Source organism: Myxine glutinosa, chromosome 6 (assembly GCF_964187855.1).
Source record: "Myxine glutinosa chromosome 6, kmMyxGlut1.1, whole genome shotgun sequence".
NCBI classification, from domain to species: domain Eukaryota; kingdom Metazoa; phylum Chordata; class Myxini; order Myxiniformes; family Myxinidae; genus Myxine; species Myxine glutinosa.
The window spans coordinates 14,850,153-14,875,096 of NC_136266.1; the positions used below are offsets into that span (position 1 = coordinate 14,850,153).

General features: G+C 47.7%; 1 protein-coding gene across 2 annotated transcripts in view; it reads right to left on the minus strand.

The window, feature by feature from the left end:
• CERKL (CERK like autophagy regulator) overlaps positions 1-24,944 on the minus strand; it is a 164,917-nt gene that overhangs the window by 5,451 nt on the left and 134,522 nt on the right. The window contains exons 6-9 of one of the 2 annotated variants that reach the window (XM_078779625.1): positions 5,398-5,575; positions 610-672; positions 440-462; positions 244-343 (exon numbers count right to left, since the gene is read on the minus strand). In XM_078779625.1, the coding sequence (XP_078635751.1) occupies positions 244-343; positions 440-462; positions 610-672; positions 5,398-5,575 (364 nt within the window). Of the gene's footprint in view, positions 1-243; positions 344-439; positions 463-592; positions 673-5,397; positions 5,576-24,944 lie in introns of both variants that reach the window. The other variant, XR_013623770.1, reaches the window with a different exon arrangement.

Below are 24,944 nucleotides of genomic sequence, written 5' to 3' on the forward strand. Positions count from 1 at the left end.
GCATGGCATGTTAGGGCTGAAAAGAAAGCCACACTGAATACGAGACCTAATTTGGATTGCACAGGTAAAAAATTGAAGGATGGTTGGCATTGCACATTAAGCAGAGTGAGCTGATCTGGAAGTTGTAATGACTGCAGTATTTAGGTGGTTTGCAAATTCACCCTTTGATTTCACTTCCAGTCCAGTTTAGTTGAATGTTCATGTTTATCAGAGACCACAGCAGGTGTTTGTTGCAACTTTTACCTTGAAGCAACCCCACAGGTGCCAAATCCACAGGAGCTGGGTCCTGCGGTGATGTTAACATTCAGGAAGCTGCCCCGCATTACAGTCCACTGCTCCTCATCTGGGTGGAACACGTGGGGATCGGGATGCAGCGACTTTGAAGAAACTCCACGCTGACTTGTTACAAGAGCCATTGGTATTCTCACTTTATACTTACATACGTCCTGTGGAGTGTTTGTCCTGGTGAGAAGAAGGGGAATCGAATGCACATCAAAATGTATTTGCATGAATCGCAATATATGCAATAGTTCCCATGTTACATTTCTGGCAATTGCATGTAGTAGCGTGTTGGTCAGCATTTTTTCCATACATGACCGTGTGTTCTACCTGTCATTGGACTGATTTCCGCTGTTCGTAATTGGCAGGAAAGCGATCTCACAATCCACGGGCCTGCGGTGGTGGAATAGACTTTATCTATCTATAATGCCAGTAATCTCTGTGTGTGTGTCTGTCTGTGTGTTTGTCTGTGACCGCTGTTTCTCGACAACCACGGGTCCGATATACTTGAAACTTGCCAGGTATATTGCTGGGGACCCGAGGATGTGCCTTTTCAAGGTTTGAAATTAATCGGACAAGTACCTACCGAGCTATGTACAAAAAACGATTCAACCAATCAGAGAGCAGCGAGCTATCGCGTGTGCCGAACGTGGCGATCAGACTCTACCTCGGACGGCACATTTGAGAGCGTATTCATTTATTTCACGTTTGCAAACTATGTTGGCGTTAAACTATGTTTTAATAAAGTTTTAAAACTAATAAAAACGAATTTGCGATTCATTCGCTTTCCTGCGCATTTGTGCACGCGATGGCGATTGCTTTACCAAACTCCGGAAGCCGTTCGCTTTGGACCAAACCATTGCATGTAAATAGAGGGGGGGGTTCTGTGGTCGTTGCGAATGGACCAAACCATTCATGTAAATAGAGGGGGGGGATTGTCACTGTACTCGCAAGCCGTTCGCCGTTCGCTTTGGCGTTGCGAATGAACCAAACCATTTCATGTAAATAGAGGGGGGGGATATAATTTTAGATAGATATATAGTACGGGCATATATATAGTACGGGCATGCCCTAGTATAAATAAATGTAACAAGTTGCAGGCACAAGTGAAGAGCTTTCAAAAAGGTTTTTATTAAATTAAATTTGTTGTTGTTTGGACACAATTGTACTTATTTTTGCCTCTCATTCTAAAATGTCTTTTATCTTGTAAAGGCAGCATTCTATTGTTTGAAAACAACACCTTAACTTGAAATTTTGCGATTGTAAATAACATTTGGAAAACAAGTGGGAGAAAAAAATATTGGAATTTTTTTTTTTGTTTGTTTTTTTTGTATACAAGATCGAGGCTCGTGAAAGAGCTAACATTAATCACACAAAAAGTCAAACCGCCACATAAAACACAAAAATAAGGGGAGCGGTAGACAAGATGGGGAGGGAGGGGGAAGGACACAAACACAACATTTGAGAGCAGGGACATCGGGAGATCTGTGGGAGGGGGAGGGCTTTGGGGGCGGGGCATGGGAGAGGTATAAAACATATGGACACTGCAAGGACTTCCAGGAAAGAAGTTGGAATTTCAAAAAAAGTGCATCTGGGGTGAATTAACAGGGGTAGAAAAGATCAATGTTTTGGATTGGGGAAGATATGAGAAGGTGGTGAACAGCAGTTTTAAAGACCTGGGGGAGGAGAGGGATTGAAGATAGTGAGGGAGTTTGTTCCAGAGGTGGGAGTAAAGGGGAATGAAAGAGTGAAGGTGAGCAGAGAGTCTTGATTTTGGCAGGTTTACCTTAAAAGGGTTTTTTTTTTTTTGTTTTTTTTTGTATACTGAATCGAGGCTCGTGAAAGAGCTAACATTTATTTCACAAACAAATCAACCAAACAAACAAAATATACAAAAAGAGGGAGCGGAAGACAAGATGGGGAGAGAAGGGGAAGCACACAACCACAACATTTGAGAGCAGGGAGAAGTGTGGGAGGGAGAGGGCTTGGGGGCAGGAGGCGTGGGAAGGGGAGGGGTGGGGGGGGGGAGAGGTATAAAACACAAGGAGACCGAAATTAGCGGGGGTAGAAAAGATCAAGGTTTTGGATGGGGAAGGATAAGAGATGGTGGTGAACAGCTATTTTAAAGACCTGGAGGGTCTTTGTGGGTGGAGTGGGATTGAAGAGAGTGAGGGAGTTTGTTCCAGAGGCGGGAGAAAAGAGGAATGAAGGAGTGAAGGTGAGCAGAAAGTCTTGATTTTGGCAGTTTAACCATAAGAGGGTTGCAGGCAGATCTTGTGCGACCTGTAGGAATATTTGGGGGACAGAGCCCAGAGAGGGCTGGGGGGGGGGGGGGCAAGGCCAGAGAGGAGTCGGTAGAAGACGGAAAGACCACCAACCTGCCTGCGGTGAGTGAGTGAAAGGCCCTTGGAGTTAGCTTCATCGCGGGAGATTCCAATGATTCTGAACGCTTTGGTTTCAACAGCGTGAAGACGGGCTAGGTGTGAGGCAGGAGCACCAGACCAGAGGGGAGAGCAGTATTCCATAGAGCTGCGGATGAAAGCCTTGTATGTGGTGAGGAGCTCAGGTGTGCCAAGGAAGGACTTCGCAGTCTTGTCCAGTCTGTCTTTTCGGAGAGACATAGTAAGAGTGTGAGATTTGTCAGGATTGAAAGACATGTTCGACTTGTTTGACCAGTCTGTGATTTTGTCCATGTCTGCAGAGAGTGAGGAGGCTGCAGACTGCCGATCTGAGGGATGAGGAATGGAGCGGCAGAGAGTGGAGTCATCAGCAAAGAGATAGAGAGGATTTTCCAGAGAGTCGGAGAGATCATTGATGAAGATCAGAAATAGCACAGGGCCCAGAACACTACCTTGGAGAACTCCAGCCTGAACAGGAAGGGGAGATGAGAGAAACCCATTCAGGGCCACATGTTGACTACGACCAGAGAGGAAGTCCACAAGCCATGCGTGTAGATTTCCATGGATACCATAGGAGGAGAGTTTGGTGAGCAGAGCGGGGTGCCAGACCGTATCGAAGGCACGTGATATGTCAAGGGAGACTGCTCTAATTTCCTGTTTGGCATTGAGGACCTCCAATCCTCCATCCATTGTTGAGACAGCAGAAGCAGCATGTCCAGAGTCGAATGACCTGGTGAATTTTGTTTTATTTCATTTATAAAATTGTAACGGTCACGGTCTTCAATGACCGTCGCACTCCACCCACCAGTATGGGACGAAAAGGTGTCTAGTAACAGGAGGACTAACGTGTAGGACTAAGACAGGAGGAATCGGACTAAGGTGCGGTGTCCGCCGGGTTAATTTGCCGTGAATCAGCATCTCCAAACACAACGACCACAGCAGAATTGCCGACAGGAAAAGCCGAGCGATATTCGATGCTCGTTCCGCTCGAGTTAGATAAATAAATAAAACAATGCGTCCTAAAAGTATGTCGGCTTAGCAAATACACCTTCCGCGTTCACTCGGGGGGGACCACGGGGCACAGGGGACTGACAGAACAAATAACCTATCTGCACACTGCTCGTGCACGTGGTGTGGTTCCACCCTCAGCCCGGTCAGCCGTCGGGGTCTTGTCTGGGCCTGCAGCGGTTCGGTGTGGGTCTCGGCTCACAGCCGTGACCCCTCTCCAGAAGACCACCGGCAGCGCACACAGTAGCAGCCCAAAGCTGAAGGGGGAAGATTGGCAGCAGACCCCGAAGACACATGCAGAACCAACAATATGACCGCAGCTCCCGGAGATTGGACAGCAGATACGGACTCTGACCGTGGCGCAAAAATGACACCAGGCTATTTATCATTATAATCCCCACAGGGCCGTTGAAGCGCCCATGGGGCATGTTCATTGGACATCGCAGCCTCCGATAGATGTCCTTGACCTGTCTGGTGGCCTTGTGCTGACCCCCGCGATCATGCCATGGGTCATGCCCATCGGTCATTACAAGGAAGAAATACCATAAAAGACAGATAAAGGATGGGCAAGGTTCAAGAACGTAGGAAGGGAGAAAGGTGGGGCTTGGTTACAGACACTTGGGTAGAGGGACTAGATCTTTCAAAACATGTGCTCGACACAATTTATCATTCACAGGAATGACACCACACTTACACCGACACCTACTATGAAATAACTATAACAATCTTTCCCCCATTTTACCCCTGGAGCAGATCTGTAACTATATAAATGAAGTTCTTAACCCAGGTGTTCATGTGATGGAGATCGATTTTGAAGTGTCATCATGGGGTAGAAGTGTCCGCTCGGCTTTGAGAGCTCGGTGTGTTTGGGACCTGGAGTGTTGACTCGTTTTCAATACCAGTTGCATCTTTGTGTTTCATGAAAAACCATCCATGTTTAATTTGTTTTCTCCATTTCAAAGGCAGCAGTTTGGAAATATTTATTTCTCCTGACCTGACCTGACCAAACCTGGCCTGTTTACCTGACCAAAGCACCACCTTATTTCAGAAACGGTTTATATTAATGGTGTGGGATCATTTAATGTACTTACTTTTAAGACCTCTGTATCGGCCCCAATTATTCCTACCTTGTGGGGTCGGCCGGGGAACGTTTCTTGTTCCAAGTCTTTCATGAACAGGCTGGCTAGGCCTGTTTCTCAAAGACTCAAGGTGGCAGGAAAGATGTAATTTGTTTGGGGTGCCGGTGATAACTCGCCTCCTAGACGCTGCCCACCGTGGCATCTTTAGCGTCCACCGTATGCAATGCTAGCAGACCGGACACCTGGCTTGACGTACATCTGAGGGTACTTTGTGATGGAAGGTGCTGCTTATGAAGTGCCAATCAATTTCTAGTCGGGTCGGGAATCAAACCAAGATTGGACAGCTCAAAGGTACGCGCATCACCTCCACACCATTCCATCACATGGGGGGAATCATTTACATTATACACACGCAATACATTTTAAAAGGGGAATGGTTTAGTTTTCGCACTTTTAAACTACATTTGATACATTTAGTCGAAAGAACACTTGTTGTTTTTTTCTTGAGGACATTTTGGTTGGATTAGTCCATTCCATACCTATTTATCTACCTCTATCCAAATACCTCATCAAAGATAGGCAGGTGGGCTGTTGTTCCTGAATGCTGCATTCCCCCAAAACATGTCATGTACCTGAGTCGAGTGATCGTACGCAGGACGGCAAAATCCCTCCGCCGGTCCGCAGGTAGCCATTGATGATGCTCTGCCAGAGCCAAGCTGTGACCCCCAAAGCCGAGTGTTGCTGCGAAAGCAACTCGAAGAGGATGGCCATCTTGGGTCAACGTGAGTACGTTCACAGCTCGCTGGTGACCTGAAGAGGACAGTTTTGCTTTCCTCGTTTAATGGGTTGTTGTGACAAGGTGTGTGTGTGTGTGTGTGTGTGTGTGTGTGTGTGTGTGTGTGTGTGTGTGTGTGTGTGTGTGTGTGTGTGTGTACGTACACATAAATATTGTGCAAAGGTTGGGTTATTCCAATTAAATTATCAGGAATGACAGTCATATGCTTTTATTATCTATACATAGAAAAGGCAAAAATCTCTCTCCCTCTCTCTGTATGCATGTTTTTTTTTGGTTTGTTTTTTTTGTATACAAGATCGAGGCTTGTGAAAGCTAACATTAATCACACAAAAAGTCAAACCGACACATAAAACACAAAATAAGGGGAGTGGTCAACAAGATGGGGAAAAAGAGGGAAGAACACAAACACAACATTTGAGAGCAGGGACATCGAGAGAACTGTGGGAGGGAGAGGGCTAAAACATATGAACACTGCAAGGACTTCCAGGAAAGAAGTTGGAATTTCAAAAATGTGTATCTGGGGTGAATTAGCGGGGGTAGAAAAGATCAAGGTTTTGGATGGGGGAAGATAAGAGATGGTGGTGAACAGCTGTTTTAAAGACCTGGAGGGAGGAGTGGGATTGAAGGGAGTGGGGGAGTTTGTTACATAAGCGGGAGAAAAGAGGAATGAAGGTAGGCAGAGAGTTGATTTTGGCAGTTTAACCATAAGAGGGTTGCTGGCAGATGTTGTGTGACCTGAAGGAATATTTGGGGGACAGAGCCCAGAGAGAGCTGGGGGGGGGGGGGGGCAAGGCCAGAGAGGAGTCGGTAGAAGACGTTAAGACCACCAACCTGCCTGCGGTGAGAGTGAAAGGCCCTTGGAGTTAGCTTCATCGCGGGAGATTCCAATGATTCTGAAAGCTTTGGTTTCAACAGCGTGAAGCCGAGCTGGGTGTGAGGCAGGAGCACCAGCCCAGAGGGGAGAGCAGTACTCCATTGACCTGCGGATGAAAGCCTTGTATGTGGTGAGGAGCTCAGGTGTGCCAAGGAAGGACTTCACACGACGGAGGATGCCCAGTCGGCGACTGGCTTTGGAGGCCAGCTTGGAAATGTGGTTTTCCCAAGAAAGATCATGGCAGATAGTGAGACCCAAAAGCTTGAGCGACAGAACTTCTTGGAGAGGATTGTTGAGAAAGTAGATGGGAGGGTTGTCCAGTCGGTCTTTTCAGAGAGACCTAGTGAGAGTGTGAGATTTGTCAGGCTTGAAAGACATGTTCCATTTGTTTGATCACTCTGTGATTTTGTCTTGTTTGTCCAGGTCTGCAGAGTGAGGATGCTGCAGACTGCCATTCTGAGGGATGAGGAATGGAGCGGCAGAGAGTGGAGTCATCAGCAAAGAGATAGAGAGGATTTTCAAGAGAATCAGAAAGATCATTGATGAAGACCAGAAAAAGCACAGGCCCAGAACACTACCTTGGGGAACTCCAATTTGACCCCATTTAATTAGATTCCAATTAGACGGGAATTTAGACCCCATTTGGCCTTTTTAAGAGCCTTGGTTCTTTAAACACTTCAGACCACTGTATGGCACGAAAAAACCTTTAAACCCCTTAGATAATTGTAAAAAAAATTCCTCCCAAAATCGGTTTTGATGACCTTTTCTGTGCACTATTCGCGTTGCATCCCAAGTTGCGATGATGAATCTAAACTGATATCTCAAAGTGAAACTGATGTTGAAACGTGAAACTGAAACGACTGATCTATGGATCATCGAATGGGAAACAGAATGAAATGGTGTGGGAAATTGCTGAAAGCAAAGCTATGGTGAATATAGAGAGAGGGGGAAGGTCAGAGCTGAAGAAACGATGTGGAGAGGGATAGGAGGTGGTCGGTTGGTATGGAAAGAACTTTGGTGATCTTTCGGTAGGCCCAAAACATGCCTAACCCCGTTTCCAAGCTGAGCTTTCATAATATCACCCTCCCGAGTAGAATGGAACGAGGTTGTCGAAGTTACCAGCTACACCCATTGAGGCATATATGTTTCCTGAATATTTACACTGAATTCCCGTTTCTACCAATACACACTCCAGAGGAAATTACTCTTTTCAGGTCAGACATCTACGAACCCCCGTCTTTATATATATATATATATATATATATATATATATATATATATATATATATATATATATATATACACAAAGAATTAAGTTAAGCACCCCCCCGTTTTTTTACAACCTCGCACATTACAAGTTTGTTGTCGTCAAAACAGTGTAATATACCCATGATATTGCTATATTTTCTGGAGAAGTGATATTATGGTCACATAAAAACATAACAATCATGCCGTTTTCAATATTTTATTCTGAATAATTTAAGGTGAAATTTTTTGGGAATTTTAGGCATATTTTCACCTCAATTTAAGTATGGAGCTATAGGTCCATCACGGACAGTGTGGATGACGTTTATGTTTTCTAACGTACAGTCATTGGTCTGAGAAGACCTCTAGCGATCTTTGCGTCAATAACGTGTGTAGGACCCACGTGATCGGATGGAGCAAGGTGCTGTGACAACCATCCCCTGGCCTGCGTACAGTCCTGACCTGAACCCCCTCGAGCACGTTTGGGACATGTTGGGACGACAAATTGCGAAGATGGTCCCTCCAATAGCCAATCTGGATGAATTGGAATGTGCATTACATCGGGAATGGAACAACCTGCCACAGCAACGCATACGACGGCTTACAGGGTCTATGAGACGTAGGGTTGAGTCAGTGATCCGATCACGTGGGTCCTACACACGTTATTGACGCAAAGATCGCTAGAGGTCTTCTCAGAACAATGACTGTACGTTAGAAAACATAAACGTCATCCACACTGTCCGTGATGGACCTATAGCTCCATACTTAAATTGAGGTGAAAATATGCCTAAAATTCCCAAAAAAGTTCACCTTAAATTATTCAGAATAAAATATTGAAAACGGCATGATTGTTATGTTTTTATGTGACCATAATATCACTTCTCCAGAAAATATAGCAATATCATGGGTATATTACACTGTTTTGACGACAACAAACTTGTAATGTGCGAGGTTGTAAAAAAACGGGGGGGTGCTTAACTTAATTCTTTGTGTATATATAAAAGTTCAAAACATACCTGGTCACAAGTGTGCCACACTGACCGGGTCCTCAGTCGAGGTCCTCAGCATTTCGAGGTCCCCCTCATCCCGTTTCGGCCCTTCAACCTCGATACGGTCAGCTAAGGTGGGCCAATAGGGGCACATACACATCCACATGCAGCAACTGCACCTGGATGCGTACATACCCCCACCCCCAGCCAGTGCGAACAACAACAACACATCCAGGATCCACAGCACCAAACAAACATGGTGGAACACTCAAACACCCACCTTTATACCCTTCACCACTCACCAACAAAACACACCAGATAATTCATACACACACATACACACGCAACACCAACCAACCAACCACCTACCCTTACATCATACACCACTCAACACACAAAAAGACACTCATGCAAAAATTAATTCATGCAAAAACACACACCCTCACCCACTCACTCATATACACAAAATAAGAAATAATAATCGTAACAACAAAAAAAACACGAAAAAAAAAAAACACAACCAACCTACACCGTTCGACGTGCCTCCATAAACTTCCTCCATATCCAAAATGAGCCTTTCAAGGCAACCTGAGCCACCTTGTCACACATCCTCCTTCTTTCTGTCCCACACACTCCCAGCCTAGCAAGAAATGCAGAAAAGGAATTGCCAATATACCCTCTACACCCCACCTCAAATGGCTGACACGAAACTCGCCAACCCTTCTCCCGGCACTCTGCCTCCAGCTCACTGTACTTTCCTATCTTCCTCTCGTGCACCTCCTCCATGTTCTCTTCCCAAGGTACCAACAATTCCCCTAAGATGACCTGTCTTGTTGCACTTGACCAAATGACAATGTCAGACCGCAACCTTGTCACACAGATCTCCTCTGGGAATACCAATTGTGGCTTTTGGTCTGCCACCACCTGCCAATCACAAGCATCTGACAGCTCTCTTGCTTTCCACCTCCTCCTCTTTCCACCTCTTACCACTTGGCCCTCTTTGACAAACCACACCTCTCCCCCATCAGTCTCCTTCTCCACTCTTTTTGCTCTCGATCTCAGCACCTCTTGTTGCACCATCTGCACCACCACCGCCAGCACCTGATCATGTCGCCACCTGTATTGTCCTGCTGCCAATGCTACGGAACATGCACTCAGTGCATGCTGCACCGTTCCCACACCTCCACACAAATAACATCTCTCCTCCTGGAACAACCCCCACAATCTCAAGTTTACTGGTGACGGAAGCACATCATACGTTGCCCGCAACAGGAAATTCAACAATATTGGCTCCATCCTCCAAATCTCTTGCCACTTCAATATCTTCACCCGCACACCTTCCCACTTAGTCCAAGCACCTTGCTGTGCCTGACCGACTGCTTTCACATATCTCCCCTCCTCTTCCTTTCTTCTCACCTCCCTCTCAACCATCTTCCTCCTCTCTTTCACACATGCCTTTCCCCATCGCTCATGCTCCATCCACCCCAAGCCATGCTTCCCATGCTGTACCATCCCCATGACCTCCTCCTGTTGCAACCGCTCCTCCATCTCGTCCACCTCTGCTCTTGCATTCCACTTCCGATTTCCCTTCTTCTCTGGGAGAGCATTCTTTACCACTGCATCACTTGAATCCTGCAACATCATGAACTCCCGCACCCTCACCACCTTAAACTCCTCGGTTAATGATGTCAAGGGAAACTGGAGTTTTCCACCCTGCCCATAAAAGGCAATGTTCGTCAAACAGCGTGGCACTCCCAACCACCTCCGCACAAACCCACTCACCACAACCTCCATCCTCTCTACATGCCCAATTGTAATATCATACATCATCAATGGCCACAATACTCGTGGCATCAACCCAAACTTCAAACACCATACCTTCAACTTACCTGGCAAATCACATCCATCAATCCTCTTCAAACCTCTCAAAAGCTTGTTTCTGACCTCCTCCACTCTTCCCACATCATTCAACTCCACTGTATACCATCTTCCCAAACTCTTCACAGGGGCCTCTACCAATGATGGAACCACCTCCCCTCCCAGCTCAAACCTGTGCATGTTATCCACCACTCCTCGTCTCACTACCACACTCCTCGACATTCTTGCTTTAAATCCCATTCTTGCCCACTGCATCAACCTTTCCAGTCGGCCTAGTACCTCTACTGCTGCATCAGCGGACTGTTGGACAACTTTCAGGTCATCCATGAAAGCAAACATTGCTGGCAACCTCTGACCAGGGGCTAGCTCCACTTCTTTCCCATGTCCACTCACCGCACGTATCAACAACTCCATAACCAGCACAAACAAAATCAGGGAGATGGTACATCCCATCGGGATCCCCACTTCCAACTTCTGCCACTCTGTTACATAGGACTGTGTCGCAAACCGCATCCAAAACTGATCATAATATGCCATCAAAAAATCCCTAAATCTCCGTGGCACCCAAAAGAAATCCATGGCATACCTGATCAAGGCATGCGGCACTGACCCATATGCATTCTCCAAATCCAGCCATACCACCGCCACATCCTTCCTTTGCCTCTTCGCCTCCTGTAACACTTGCCAGACCATTGCCGAGTGTTCAATGCATCCTGGTGATCCTGGTATTCCTGCCTTCTGCACAGAACCATCCACAAAACCATTCCCTCTGATGAAGCCTGAGAGCCGTGCCGCAAAGACACTCATCAATATCTTCCCATCTACATCGAGCAATGATATTGGTCTAAACTGCTCCAGTGTCACAGCCGCCTCCTGCTTTGGAATATAAACTCCTTCCGCCCTAGTCCATTGACTGGGCACCACTCCTTGCCTCCATACCACCTTCAGAGCCTTCCACAGATACTGCCTGATGCCTTCACAACTTTTAAACACCTTGTATGGCACTCCACTTGGTCCTGGAGCCGATGCCGCCCGAGCCTTCCTCAAAACTGCCTCAATCTCAGACATCTTTGGCTCTGACAAATCAAATGGAACACCTGGCTCTGTCAGTCTCACCAATCCTTCGATGTCCTCCACCACTTCGTTCCTCCTTGTGTCTGCGTACGTGGCACGCAGGTGACCTTCCAACTCTTCCTTTGGTACCTTCAGTACACCAAATCGAGACGGCTCCAACAGAGCCTTCATAAACTGAAAAGGCTTCTCAAAGAACCTCTTTCTCTTCCTCTGCCTCTCCTTTCTTCGCCTCTTCATCCTTTCCACTCTCTTCAACTTCACCAACCTCATCCTCACCTGCTTCGTCAACACCTCAAGCCCATTCCTCTCCCCTTCCACAGCCCTCTTCCATCTTCCATTCAAACTCCTCAACTCCATTCTCAACTCATGGATCTCCCTCTGCCACCTGCTAAAACATGCCGCCTCCTCACCCCTCTCTACACGCTCTTTCACTCCAAACGTGACACATGCATACTCAAACACAATCTCATTCATCTTTCTCAATCTATCTTCCACCCTTCCTTATATATATATATATATATATATATATATATATTGTTGTGGATATGAGAATGTTTTTTTATTTTATTGTTGTGGTAAAATGTTGTTGTAAAAGGTTGTTGTAAAATATCACCCCACCTCCCTCCGTTTGTGGTTGTATAAAGGTCAAAGGGCGTTCCCGTAGTTAGTCCATAAAACATACATGCAGGACACGATATATCTCTTTTGACAGTTATATCCTTATTATGTGTATTAGTGTAAGGCTGTGTCTTCCATTAATTGAAATACTCCATTGCACCAGTGAAAGAGATAGATTCCCTTCATTCCCACTCCCAACACTTCCATTCCCCCCCTTTCCGTCAATTGCAATTCGCATTGCCAACTGCATGTTGGGCGGTTTTCCCTTCATCCGCCATTGACCACGAGGCAGGGTTGGGGGAAGGAAGGCGGGTCTCCACCTCGTCATAGCGGGGAGGAGGGGCGTGCCCGCCCGTCGTCATCCAGGGCGGAGCCCGAGGGTCGCGCGACCAACCAGGGCCGAGGTGAGCACCCCGATGGGCGTGTCCAAAACGCCGGCGGCGTAATCGCTGGAGGCGCTATAAAAGGCGCAAACGGAAGTGAGTAGTGAGTTGGTCTGAGTCGGTTGCCAGAGGAGGGTCAGTGGTTGCGTTGGTTGCGGTGGTAAGAAGTCGGTGGTGAGAAGTGGTGGCGTCGAGGGGTCAGTGGTTGCGTTGGTTGCGTTGAGTTGTCAATGGTGAGGAGACACCAGGGCCAGGAGAGAGAAGGTGCCCAGGGCCATTACCAGCAGTTGCGCCAGAGACGGCAGACGCGCCCTGAGCTGAGCCAGAGAGGCAGCGTTGACTCCACCAGGCAGCTTCAACCCGTTACCCCGCGGGGACCAAATAGCGGTGGCATCGGTGGCCGTCGAGGTCCAGCCGACGTCCCGTGCGGGATCAAGCCCGAGCCATCTGCCCCAGCTGAACCTTCCCATTCCTCCTTCCAACATTCATTCCATTCCATCCTTCTTGTATACGTGAGTTTGTTTTGTTTGTTCTGTCCCTGGGTATTTAATTAAGTCTGTAGGTAAGCTAAAATTTGCACTGTGTCACCTGCGTCTTATGTGTTGTAAATAAAACTTGATTGCTCCTTTTTGCTTGTGTGTGTAAATAATAAACCCCATTACTCGTCTGTACGTCTTCTCGTTTTATTCCTTTTCCTCTCGCATTGCGTCGTTTTTGTCTTTTCCCTCATTGAGCAGCTGTGGTGCGATACGGCCAAAGTTCTGGGTGAATCGGGTGAGTCAGGGATCCTGTAACGGTCGCGGCAATACCAAACCGCTCGGTAACTAACATCTTAAACCACGATCAGTAACAATATATATATATATATATATATATGTCAGCCATTAGGGTTTAAACCCCATGACTCAATTGAGTATAACATCTGAAATTATATATCGTGCTTCTGAAAAACTGATTTGGACTCAGCTGCAGGCAGAGGTGAGTGGACAAAATGTGGTTTCGAGGCTCGACGTGCAGGGTGGATCCTTAGCCCAGTAAGCAAGTCCTTGAATGTATGTGCCAAACAGTAGATAATATGGTCGCGACCTACGTACAGGGAAAACATGTCGCCAAACGCCTTCTTCGCAAAGGGAATAATTAATTATATATCTTTGTAGTTTCTAGTATGTCTCCTAAAAAAGGGACGTAACCAACCTCGGGAGAAATATAGACATTACATATCTCGTGATTGTTATTGTATTCAGCACGTGTATCCAATCATTCATCTACCATTTAGCCTAGTGTATGAGAATATTTACTTCGGCCTGCGCTCGGGTCTGATATGTTTAGATAAAGAGCCAAAAAAGCTCAGCCTATCCCATGCTTACATCTGTTTGTCCAAGTTTGGCCTTCTGTAGGAAGGGACAATGGGAGGTGTTGTCGTTATGGCCCAGGGTTTGCTATGTCTTTAGCGCAGATTCTTGTCTGATATTTTGCTATAAATGAAATGACTTTTTGCTTATTTTTTAGCGAGTGTCTTGAGGAATTGCCCGCTGCGTGTTAGGCGGTGCATTCTTGAGCCTCGCTCCACACTGTGTGTTTGTAATCGATCCCATTAAACATTGTTGCTCTGATTCTTCTTCTTCTTCCTTCCCTTGAGGTCTTCGACCGACAATTTTGGTGTCAGAAGTGGGATCATCCAAGTGTGCAGACGAGGTGGACCCTCACGTTCCAGGTCGGAAAGGAGGCCTGCCGGCACCTAATTTGGGTAAGCAATTTTTGCACATCGAAATTGAAGCCTCCTGCCTTGCTTTGGACGTGTGGACCTCTGTCGGCTGCACTACCTGGCTTGCATTCCGAACCATATTTAGTTTAAACCAGAGCAGCAGTGGGTAATGAATCGATTATACAGGGCGCCCGAGATAAGGAGGGATATCCCTCAGGTAAGCTTCCTGCGTGGGAAGCAGGTAGACCCATATGTGGGTGATAGATAATAGGTGTTAAGTTACTCCGGCGTGAGAACTGCGTTTAAGGTTAGGAATCGGGGGGCGACCCGATCTTAGGACTACCAGGAGGGACTAGCCCAAGAAAGGTAGGACGATGAGTATTTTAAGTTAAGCTACGCACTGGATGTGTTGGAGTGAGTACAGGTATTTGTGTATAAGGGAATGAATGATCTGTCATTGCAGCGTGTATTTGTGTTTATGGTGTGAGTCATTGAAGTGTGTCATGGATTGACAAGGGGTTCCCCAAATTGCCTACGGGCGTTGGGCAATCCGGATGAGTAAAATTGGGAGTGAAAGTCAAAAATGATAGGCTGACAGTCCGACTGGGTGTTTATTCAACGGCATGGCCGGGGCTTGTATGTGGCCGACTTGGGATGGCAGAATGCGTTGAATGAAGGCAAGAATGACATGTGATGCTGACATGAGTCCAATCGGAAGGATGGATGGTTATGGTTTCACCCGGTCCGTTTATCTGTCTGTCTGTCTATCTGTGAATGGAAATTGAACTGGACTTCGACAGAAGGCATGTGGGTGGTCACCTGCAGTGAATTGTGGTGGAACATTTGTGACGTCCCCTAATACGAGGGGACGAATTGGTTTGTAAATGTGTTGTGCAGGTACTTTCTCTGTAGGTAGCTAAATTCTACCTGGGATAAGTTCAGGTGGAGAGGGGAGTTGTCTCTGATGCCTTGCTCCACGGGGCAGGAATATTGTTGTCAAGTCTCATGTAACCTTGGTTAACGTATATCTACGGACAAGAGCTGCACTTTATTTTAGTAAGTGACTGGGAAAGTTTGTTTTAAAAGGTGCCAGCGGAGTTGTTTAGAGTTATGGAGGTCACAACTCGCTGGAACCTCTTTATTTATGTTTGGCTGACTTACATTGGCTAGTGTATGAGAAAAGGGGGACTGAAAATGCTTTGATTTTTCCGTGGATTGCCCATTGGGCATGTTTAGGATTTAATAGAGTGGTGGAGTTCTGTGAAATATAATGACGTTGTCTTATGGACACTTTGTGAGTGACTAGACACGTGCCTGAAAGGGGAAATTGTATTCATAACTCATGTGGGTTGTGTCTGAAGAAAAGGTTTAAAAGGAAGTGAGAAGAAGGTCATGGAAAGTGCGAAGATGATAAAGGAAAGTCGAATTAGATGGATCATTTGTCAATGACAAGTGACTTTGCAAGGTTTGCTAAGAAAGGGAGGGGAAAAGGTTATAAAAGTTGATGGAAAAGATAGGAAATAAAGAAAAGTGGTTAGTTATGGACTGTTGTTTTGTGATAAGAAGGTGATTGGGGGCTGGTGAAGATTGGATCACGGCTCTGCAGATCAGGTGAACAGAACTCCACCAGGTATATGGGAATCACATCAATTAAATTATTGCTCGAAGGGAGGCTCGTTATTTTTCAGATAATTTTTCCAGTGGGTTTATACTGGTGTGAAATTCGCGTATCTAGGAAGGAAGGGAAAAAAATGTCCAGGTATTGATAGGATAGCAGTGACAATTTATACAGACTCGGCATACGCACACGGAGTGGTCCACGACAAAGGGGCCATATGGAAAATGAGAGGGTTCCTCACTTCAGCGGGAGCACTCATTAAAAATGGGGACTTAGTGCGAAATCTGCTTCATAGTATTATGCTTCCACGTGAAATAGCTGTAGTTAAATGCCGAGGTCACCAGCGTACAGACGACGCTGTGGCCCGTGGAAACGCCCGAGCCGACGGAGCAGCAGCACTAGCGGCAAACCAACAGGTTGGGTATAATATGCCAGTAGTTACGCGCAAACAGGGCGCTAAAGCGACCGCCCAGACAGACGTTCCGACATCCGCACCTACAGAGTTCGATGTAATACAATTACAAGCCGCGGCCTCAAACGTAGAACATTAAGATTGGATTAAATTGGGAGCTCAGCGCCCCGCAGAAGGACAAATGTGGACGATTAATGACAAACCCGTGGCACCGCGAGCTTTATTGCCATGGTTGGCACGCATGGCGCATCAAAATGGCCATGTGTGCCATAGGGGGGTGATGAGGCAGGTCACTTCCACCTGGGCAGCACCAGGCCTTTCGACTGTGGTTACCATGGTCTGTCGCTCGTGCGCTATATGTCAACGGTATCGGCGCCAGTGGATATGGCAGCCCTTGAATTACCTATCATGGATGACATGTTTCTAAAGTTTTGCATAGGTTTGTCCCATGTGGCACGCAGCATACATGAACGGAAGCATTTCACCCGTAAGACTGCGCTCGAACCAAGGTGGACGGGGCCATACCAAGTTCTTCTGATCACACCAACAGCGGTGTTTTGTGAGGGCAAGTCGTCCTGGGTACATGCCACACATTGTAAGTTGGCCATACCCACAAACACAGACACCTCAAACGCACCACCACAGATCGAGGATGCTGCACCACCGCCTGTTAGGGGTGGCAATCACACTTAGTTTAATATACTGCTTTGCCAGTACTGGGGACACGAGGGCATGGGCGAACACGGAGACATATGCATATGGCGACCAAACCATTAAGGTCTACCGGCAGAGAGTTATCTGGGGTCAAAGGATAAATATACCCTGCTGCCATGTGAAGGAAGACGTATGGACACGGATAATGTGGAGGGCGTTGTACACAGACTCACATGGAAGGAAGACAGGTTTTGCTGCCCTCAGTCGTCTGAAGCAAGCGCCACGACAAGGCAGCGCACCAATAGTAAACATGGCCAGGCCAGGTTACAAATGGGGAAAGGACTCGAACAATTTAACCACGCATGTATTACTGAACAGCGGCACTACTCTGACACTACAATGTGAATTCATGACGTCACAGACCCCCTACGACTATAGGCCACCATGCATCTCATACATATTAATTCCGCACCGACGGATCGAAAGCAGGAAAAAGCCAAAGGAAAATACGTATTGGACAGTGACCCGTGCAATGGCGAAGGTACAGAACCGATCACGTTGTTGGATGTGCATGCAGTTTCCCCACACCAGTACGACAGGGATAGAAATGGTAGTGCTGCCCCTGTCCCTACGAGATATGTGCTCAGGACCCTTGCGTACCCCATGTCTGACCACAACCTTGGAACTGATAGGCCCAAAATCCCCAGCAGTGTGTTCCCGGGAGTTTCGATATACCCCACCCATTAAGCAGGCTTTGTTAGACAAACCACCTGATCCAGTCTGGGTGACAGAGCAAAAGGGACGGGTGTGTCTTATAGGAAAGGGACACGTTCAGATGGGAACCTCGGAATGTACCCATACCCTGCCATCCGACACCAGAGGGAGAGAAAAGGGAGGCCCCCTTGTAATAACCATAGATGACCAAGCCCAGCATAACGTAACCAAGCTAACCATATCTTGGGGAACACCAAGTGCCACCCGCGTTGAGATCGGTAAATGCATGGCCTCGGCCCTTATCCCACCCCATGGAGTGATGTTTATTTGCGGAAATAAAGCATATCCATACTTACCCGACCAGTGGGGAGGGACTTGTTATCTGGGATCCATTTTTCCCAAGGTAAATTTGGTAAATCATGTATTATTAGATGTAGGGAAGATGATTAAAAGGAAGGTATTTTCGGAAATTGGTGAAAGTAAATATGGCATTTGAATTTCCAGACACGACACAGGAAATGCGGCTATGAATAAGCCAACCATCTGAGAGATAAGGTAACTAAATGCCAATTGGTGGGACGGGGGGGCTAGGAATTTGATCATGGTGTGTGTAAGAAAGTATTTTTCAGGATGGACGATGAAGAAACCGCCGTCGGAAGACCATGATCTTGACCACAGAGGCCGTCGACCTGAATGGGCCCTTCAACAAGGCAGTTGTGACCAGCGCTCCAGAAAATTTTATTGAATTTTGTGATGACTGTGATACTTGTGTTGATCCCATGTGGGAACTGGCTGCTGCCTGTATTTATGTTTGTGATGACTGTGATACTTGTGTGGCAAGAGGAGGTGGCTTTAGGGATCTATGATTCCTGGCTTGAAATCGATGAACCTATTGATGCTTGGGATTCTGATAATGATTATGATTTTAGTTGGGATGATTATACCTGTGATTTAGAAAGTGTAGGTTCTTTTAAAGGTTATTGCTATTATGCCAGCAGTAAGGAGCGGATGGCAAACATATATCCGGGAGAACCACCATCACCACCACTTACATCACCCAGCAATCACATGTACAAAGCTTGATGGCATTGGACGTCGATTGTTTGCCCTAATTCGCGAGGACCACGCCTGCATATGGAGGGCCCCTAAATCTGGCTGGCAACCGGGTCGCACCTACGCCGGAACGAGGGTGGATTCGGAATCTGGCCGGGCGGCAGCAATCTCTTACCCAGGCGTCGTCGTCGCGAATTATGGCTAACAATTCATACGTTGAATGTTAGACGGCCAGTTAGGGCCGATATCTTTCTTGAGCATGCGTGACGCTATGTCGTGCCTAGCATGTGACTAATTGGGATGCTAATCACTTTGTATACGGTGTCTTTCCAAGGAGTTGTCTTGTAAAGACAAAGGAAGGAACTGTCAGCCATTAGGGTTTAAACCCCATGACTCAATTGAGTATAACATCTGAAATTATATATCGTGCTTCTGAAAAACTGATTTGGACTCAGCTGCAGGCAGAGGTGAGTGGACAAAATGTGGTTTCGAGGCTCGACGTGCAGGGTGGATCCTTAGCCCAGTAAGCAAGTCCTTGAATGTATGTGCCAAACAGTAGATAATATGGTCGCGACCTACGTACAGGGAAAACATGTCGCCAAACGCCTTCTTCGCAAAGGGAATAATTAATTATATATCTTTGTAGTTTCTAGTATGTCTCCTAAAAAAGGGACGTAACCAACCTCGGGAGAAATATAGACATTACATATCTCGTGATTGTTATTGTATTCAGCACGTGTATCCAATCATTCATCTACCATTTAGCCTAGTGTATGAGAATATTTACTTCGGCCTGCGCTCGGGTCTGATATGTTTAGATAAAGAGCCAAAAAAGCTCAGCCTATCCCATGCTTACATCTGTTTGTCCAAGTTTGGCCTTCTGTAGGAAGGGACAATGGGAGGTGTTGTCGTTATGGCCCAGGGTTTGCTATGTCTTTAGCGCAGATTCTTGTCTGATATTTTGCTATAAATGAAATGACTTTTTGCTTATTTTTTAGCGAGTGTCTTGAGGAATTGCCCGCTGCGTGTTAGGCGGTGCATTCTTGAGCCTCGCTCCACACTGTGTGTTTGTAATCGATCCCATTAAACATTGTTGCTCTGATTCTTCTTCTTCTTCCTTCCCTTGAGGTCTTCGACCGACATATATATATATATATATATATATATATATATTTATATATATATATATATATATATATATATATATATATATATATATATATATTGTTGCGGATATGGCATTTGGCCTCCATATCCGCTTGTAAATATTCCCCTATTTCCCCAATACTCCCCAACTATCCCCAATCCCCCATTCCCTAGTCCCATTGCCTGTAAATAACACTCTGTAGAACCGACCTTCCCCTATTTCCCCCATTAAATGTCGCACCCAGGTTCACCGCATCTCACGTAGACAACTTTCGGACATCTTGCTAGTTATTCTTAGTCTATGTCAGTTAAGGACTCGTTTCCATTAATTCTGACTCTTCGTTGCACCAGAATGTGATTGTATGGCACCAGTAGTGAGTTTAGGACCTCCCCTTACCTCCTCCCATCTTCCCCATGCAACAACAACAACAACAACAACAACAACAACTACAACTACAACAACAGAGGAAATTGGGGCGGCGCGGCACGGGGAGTGTGCGTCCTCACTCCGGCTCGGTTAGCCGCCATTACCCATGTGCGCCGACGGGGTTACCACGAAGGGGCTGCCTGTCGGCCCCTCGTCAAGGGCGGAGCCGGTAACCCCCGCACCCAATGAGAAGCAACGGGCCGATTCCATCTGGGGCGGAGCTAACGAGCCGAGGGCGTGTCACTCCCCGCCGGATATGCGCAGCGACTTACCGGATGTGAGGTCAGATGCGCCCCCAGCTTGAGAAGACAAGTCACCACCTCCGAGCGCTGAGTGAGACCTCCCGCATCTTTGGACTGGACCGGGTCGATTTTGCCCCTGAGCCAAGGTGCACCTTGAGCCATCGAAGACCTGCCCCTCCTTGCCATCAATCCCCGTGTGAGTCAGTTTTGTCCCGTTTATCTGTCGTCTGTCGGGGCTAGATAAGACTGTGTCTAAGTGCCTATCTTCCTATGCTGTCCCTCTTGTCGTTGTAATCTGACCTTCCGCCCTAATATAACCTCCTCCGGAGGTCTTGAGAACTGAACCCTTGGTGTCGTGTCATTTTAATCCAGCCGTTGTGTCTTTTCCATCATTGATTTAGCATAGCGCGACTTAGTCAACGTTCGAGCATAATCGGGTAAACTGTGCAGACGCGGTCATACCAAACCGCTCGGTAAACTAACATCCACAACCGCGTCTGTAACAATTGGTGTCAGGAGTGTCGGATTCGGACCTGGGACTAAATTTATTAGGCCCAAATTTTGGAACACCATTTGTACCACTAGGGTAACAATTGGTGTTGGGAGGTAGAATTCGATCCGGAGCGCGTTTCCCGTGCTCGAAATTATAACGACGAAATTCGATTGTGTTTTACCAAATATAAAAACCCGAATTTTGAAAGTCGCGCTATGGCGGATCAAGACAGCTGGGTTCCGGTAGAGGAGAGTGAGGCAGGGTCGGTCCAGGACCAAATTGAGGGACGCGAGGAGAGTGAAGCAGTGAGGGTAGCAGACGCACAAAATAGCGTCGTTGCGCCCAACGTTGCGGGAGCGCAAAATGGCGCCTCGCTGGTCACCGCGCCCGCGACCGTGGCAGCGCCCCTGGTGGATTCGAACCTTTTCCTCCTGCAAATGAGGGCCCTTATGGAACAAATGGGTGAGCAATTGGGAGACCAAATTAGAGGTTTGAAAAGCAGTATGGGACAAATGGGGAACCGGATGGAGGCTCAGAATGAGCGATTGGAGGGCCAAATGGGGGTAATGAGGGACGAAGCGAGGGGTACCGGTGAGGTGTTAGACAATAATTTTAAGGGATTAGACAAGAAATTTGGGAAGTTGGACAATAATTTTGAGGAGTTAGACAAGAAAATTGGGAAGTTAGACAATAATTTTGAGGGGTTAGACAACGGGATAAAAGAGGTGAGAAATGGGTTAATGGGGGTAGAAAATAGAATGGCTGCCCAGGAGAATCAGATAGAGGGAGTGAAAAATGGGTTAGAGGGGTTAGAAAACAGGATGGAAGGCAAATTGAGGGACATGAGGGACCAAGCGGAAAGGGAAGTTAACCAAATGGGGCAGCAGATAGAGGGGGTCAGAATGGGGGTAGAAACTAAACTGGATGCTCACAGGGAGGAAATGGAGCAGATGAGGGTGGCATCTGGGCAGGAGATGCAAGTGATGGGAGAGGAGATCAGAAGAGGAGTGAGTGAGGAGGTCGGAGGAGTGCGCGAGGAGGTGAGGCACTGTAAGGAGCACATGGAGAAGGAGGTGAGAAAAGGGACTGTAAAGTTACAAGGGGGCATAGAGGACCTGACGCAGGAGGTGGAGCAGCTGACGGTGGGACAGACGGAGTTAGTGGAGCAGGTTCAAAGGAACACTGCGGTATTAGGAGGTTTAAAAGCGACACAGAAAGAACTAAAAGATGACTTGGTAGCGACGAAGAGGGAATGTCAGATGGTACGTGAGGGACTGACAACGAGGTTGGACGAGGTGATAGAGGTAATGGAGACGAAGGACCGGCAGGTGAGGACGCACATGGAAACGGTCAAGGTAGCCTTGGAGGACGAGCTTGAGGAGACGTACCGGGGAATAAAAGAGGTGAAGCAGAAATTAGAAGAAGTGGAAGAGGGGGTGAGCGAAATTAAAAAGCGACGGAGAGGGCATAAGAAAGAGATAAAGGAGGAAGTAAAAGAATTGGTCCAAAGTCTGTGTTCGGATCGTGATGATGTGCTCATTAACCGGATGAGGGATTCGCAGGTGATGGAGGAGAAGCGAAGAGGAAGAGGACCCGGTGTAAGTGGTGACCAATATGGTCGTGCGTATGATGCGCCAGGGGATTTAATAAGCTTGGGGGTCGAGATAGACCCGGGTGTTCGTGAGAGGCCGTTGGTGAAGTGTGCGACAGGTCTGGTGTGCGAAAAAGGAGGTGTGCAAGAAAGTCCGACTCTGGGGTGTGTGAGGAAAAAGTGCGTGCCAAGGAGTGAGTGTGCTGGCGAGAGTGAGTCGGTCGTAGCGCGTGTGCGAGGGAGCACGTGGAAGCGCGGTGTGGTAAGTGTTACAGAGGGTGTGACGGGAGAGTGTGCGCAAGAGGGTGCGCGAGAAAGGTGTGTGACGGACAGGTGCATGGGGAAAGAGTGCGCTGTCAAAGGCAAGGAAGAATGCACACCTGTGGTGAGTGTTACAGAGGGTGTAACGGGAGAGTGTGCGCGAGAAAGGTGTGTGACGGACAGGTGCATGAGGAAAGAGTGTGCTGTCAAGAGTAAGGGTGAGTGCGCTGTCAAGAATGGAGGTGAGAGTAGTGAGAGTGACGAGGAGAGTGAGTTGGTTGTGACAGGTGAGCGAGGATGTACACCTGGGATGGCAGGATGCACACCTGGAATGGTAGAGCGTGAGTGGGAATGCACGCTGGAGTTGGTGGTGAGGCACGTGGTTGGGTGTGCGAATGAGAGCACACCTGTGATTGTCACAGAGGAGGTGACCGAGGAGGGGGCGCGAAGAGGTGTGTTGGTGAGGTGTGCGGGTGACGAATGTGTGCCAAAGTGTTCGGTGGTCAGGTGTGTGACCAAGGCTGTGAGTGGAATGAGGGTACCTGGGTGTGTAAGGAAAGGTACGAGGAGCATGGGCACGGCTGGATGTGTGAGCAAGGAACGGGCTGCGGGGTGTAAGCATGCAGGTGAAGCATCGACGTTACACGGGTTAGAGGTTAGGTCGACTTTTAGCCGAATCGGGCCCTCGGTGCGTGCTGGGCCTCGCTTTGAACGGCCGCCTCCGTGCTCCACTAGGCGGAGCGGGCAGCCCGATAGAAAGGGTCGTCATGGCGACCACTTTTTGTTGAGGCAGTCCGGCAGGTCGAGATCGGGACATTGGATGGCTCCACGCCGAGATGGTGCGTGGGATCTCGGCCCGGGTAAGCCCCCGTCCCTGCACCGAGTGCCGGACGCATCCAGCCGCTGGCACAGAACAACCCGCATTCATGGCTTGGCTTTACGAAGCCGGGCTTTGGACAGGAATTGGCGCACCGAGAGGCATTAGTGAGTAGACTGGGTGATGAGGTTAGTGTTTTGGACCCAAAATTAGAAAAAAGCGAAATTTGATGATTGGCAAAGGATTGGCCGTAATGATTGGCAGATGATGAGCAGTGATTGGCAAAATTTTTAATTTGTTGAAATTTGATGTGCAAAATTGGTAGTGAGCGATGGGCCCGGTGGGTAAGGCTGGCATCCCTGCCGCCCTTCCCATAGTGGGGGCAAAGGAGCAATAGCTTATGGGGTGTATGGCAGTGAAAACTAGCCCGGGTGGGTTAGGTTATATTGTAGGGATCTAGCGAAGATGACATTAGGTGACGTTAAGTTTAGTTAGTGACTGATACCTGTAGTGGGGACGCAGGTAGATTAGTATGGATGATAATGACGAGGGAGCGCAATAGTTTAAACTTTAAAGGGACGACTGGGAAGCGCAAGTTTCAGAGGGGAGTAGTTAGATGAGATGATGCCGTGTGGTTGAGAATTGAACAGGTGTGATTGCACAGGTGTGCAACTGGACGGTTGTGTGGAGCAGTGTGTGAGTAATGAGTGTTGTGGATCAGCGCGAATGCGCTTGGGGAGAGAAGGGTGCAGGTGGCACCAGGTGTGAGAGCACAGGTGTGCAGGTACAGGTGTGTGGAGAGAGTTGGAGTAAGTGGTACGGAGTGGTGTGCATGGTGCGAAGGTGTGAATGGGGGAAGAGTGGACCCCCATCACGGATACCCGGGGCGGGTAGTGTAAGTGTTAGGTAGAGGGTATAGGTAAATTGTGGTTGGATATTGGCATTTGTGGTGCGGTTGCAGAATGGTATTGTGGATGGGTGCATTAGTGTTGTGGAAATGGCTGGGCGTGTAGCCTGTTAGTGTGTGTAGTTGGTTGGGCACTCCACCACTGTGAGGATGTCGGCCAGGTGAGGCCGCAGGTGGGCTCTGGGAGCCGGTAGTTGTGAGTGGGTGCCTGAGGATCCCGGGTGTGGATCGGGCAGCCCAGTGCCAGAGAGGGCACCGAGTGGGGAGAGCGCCAGAGGGCCT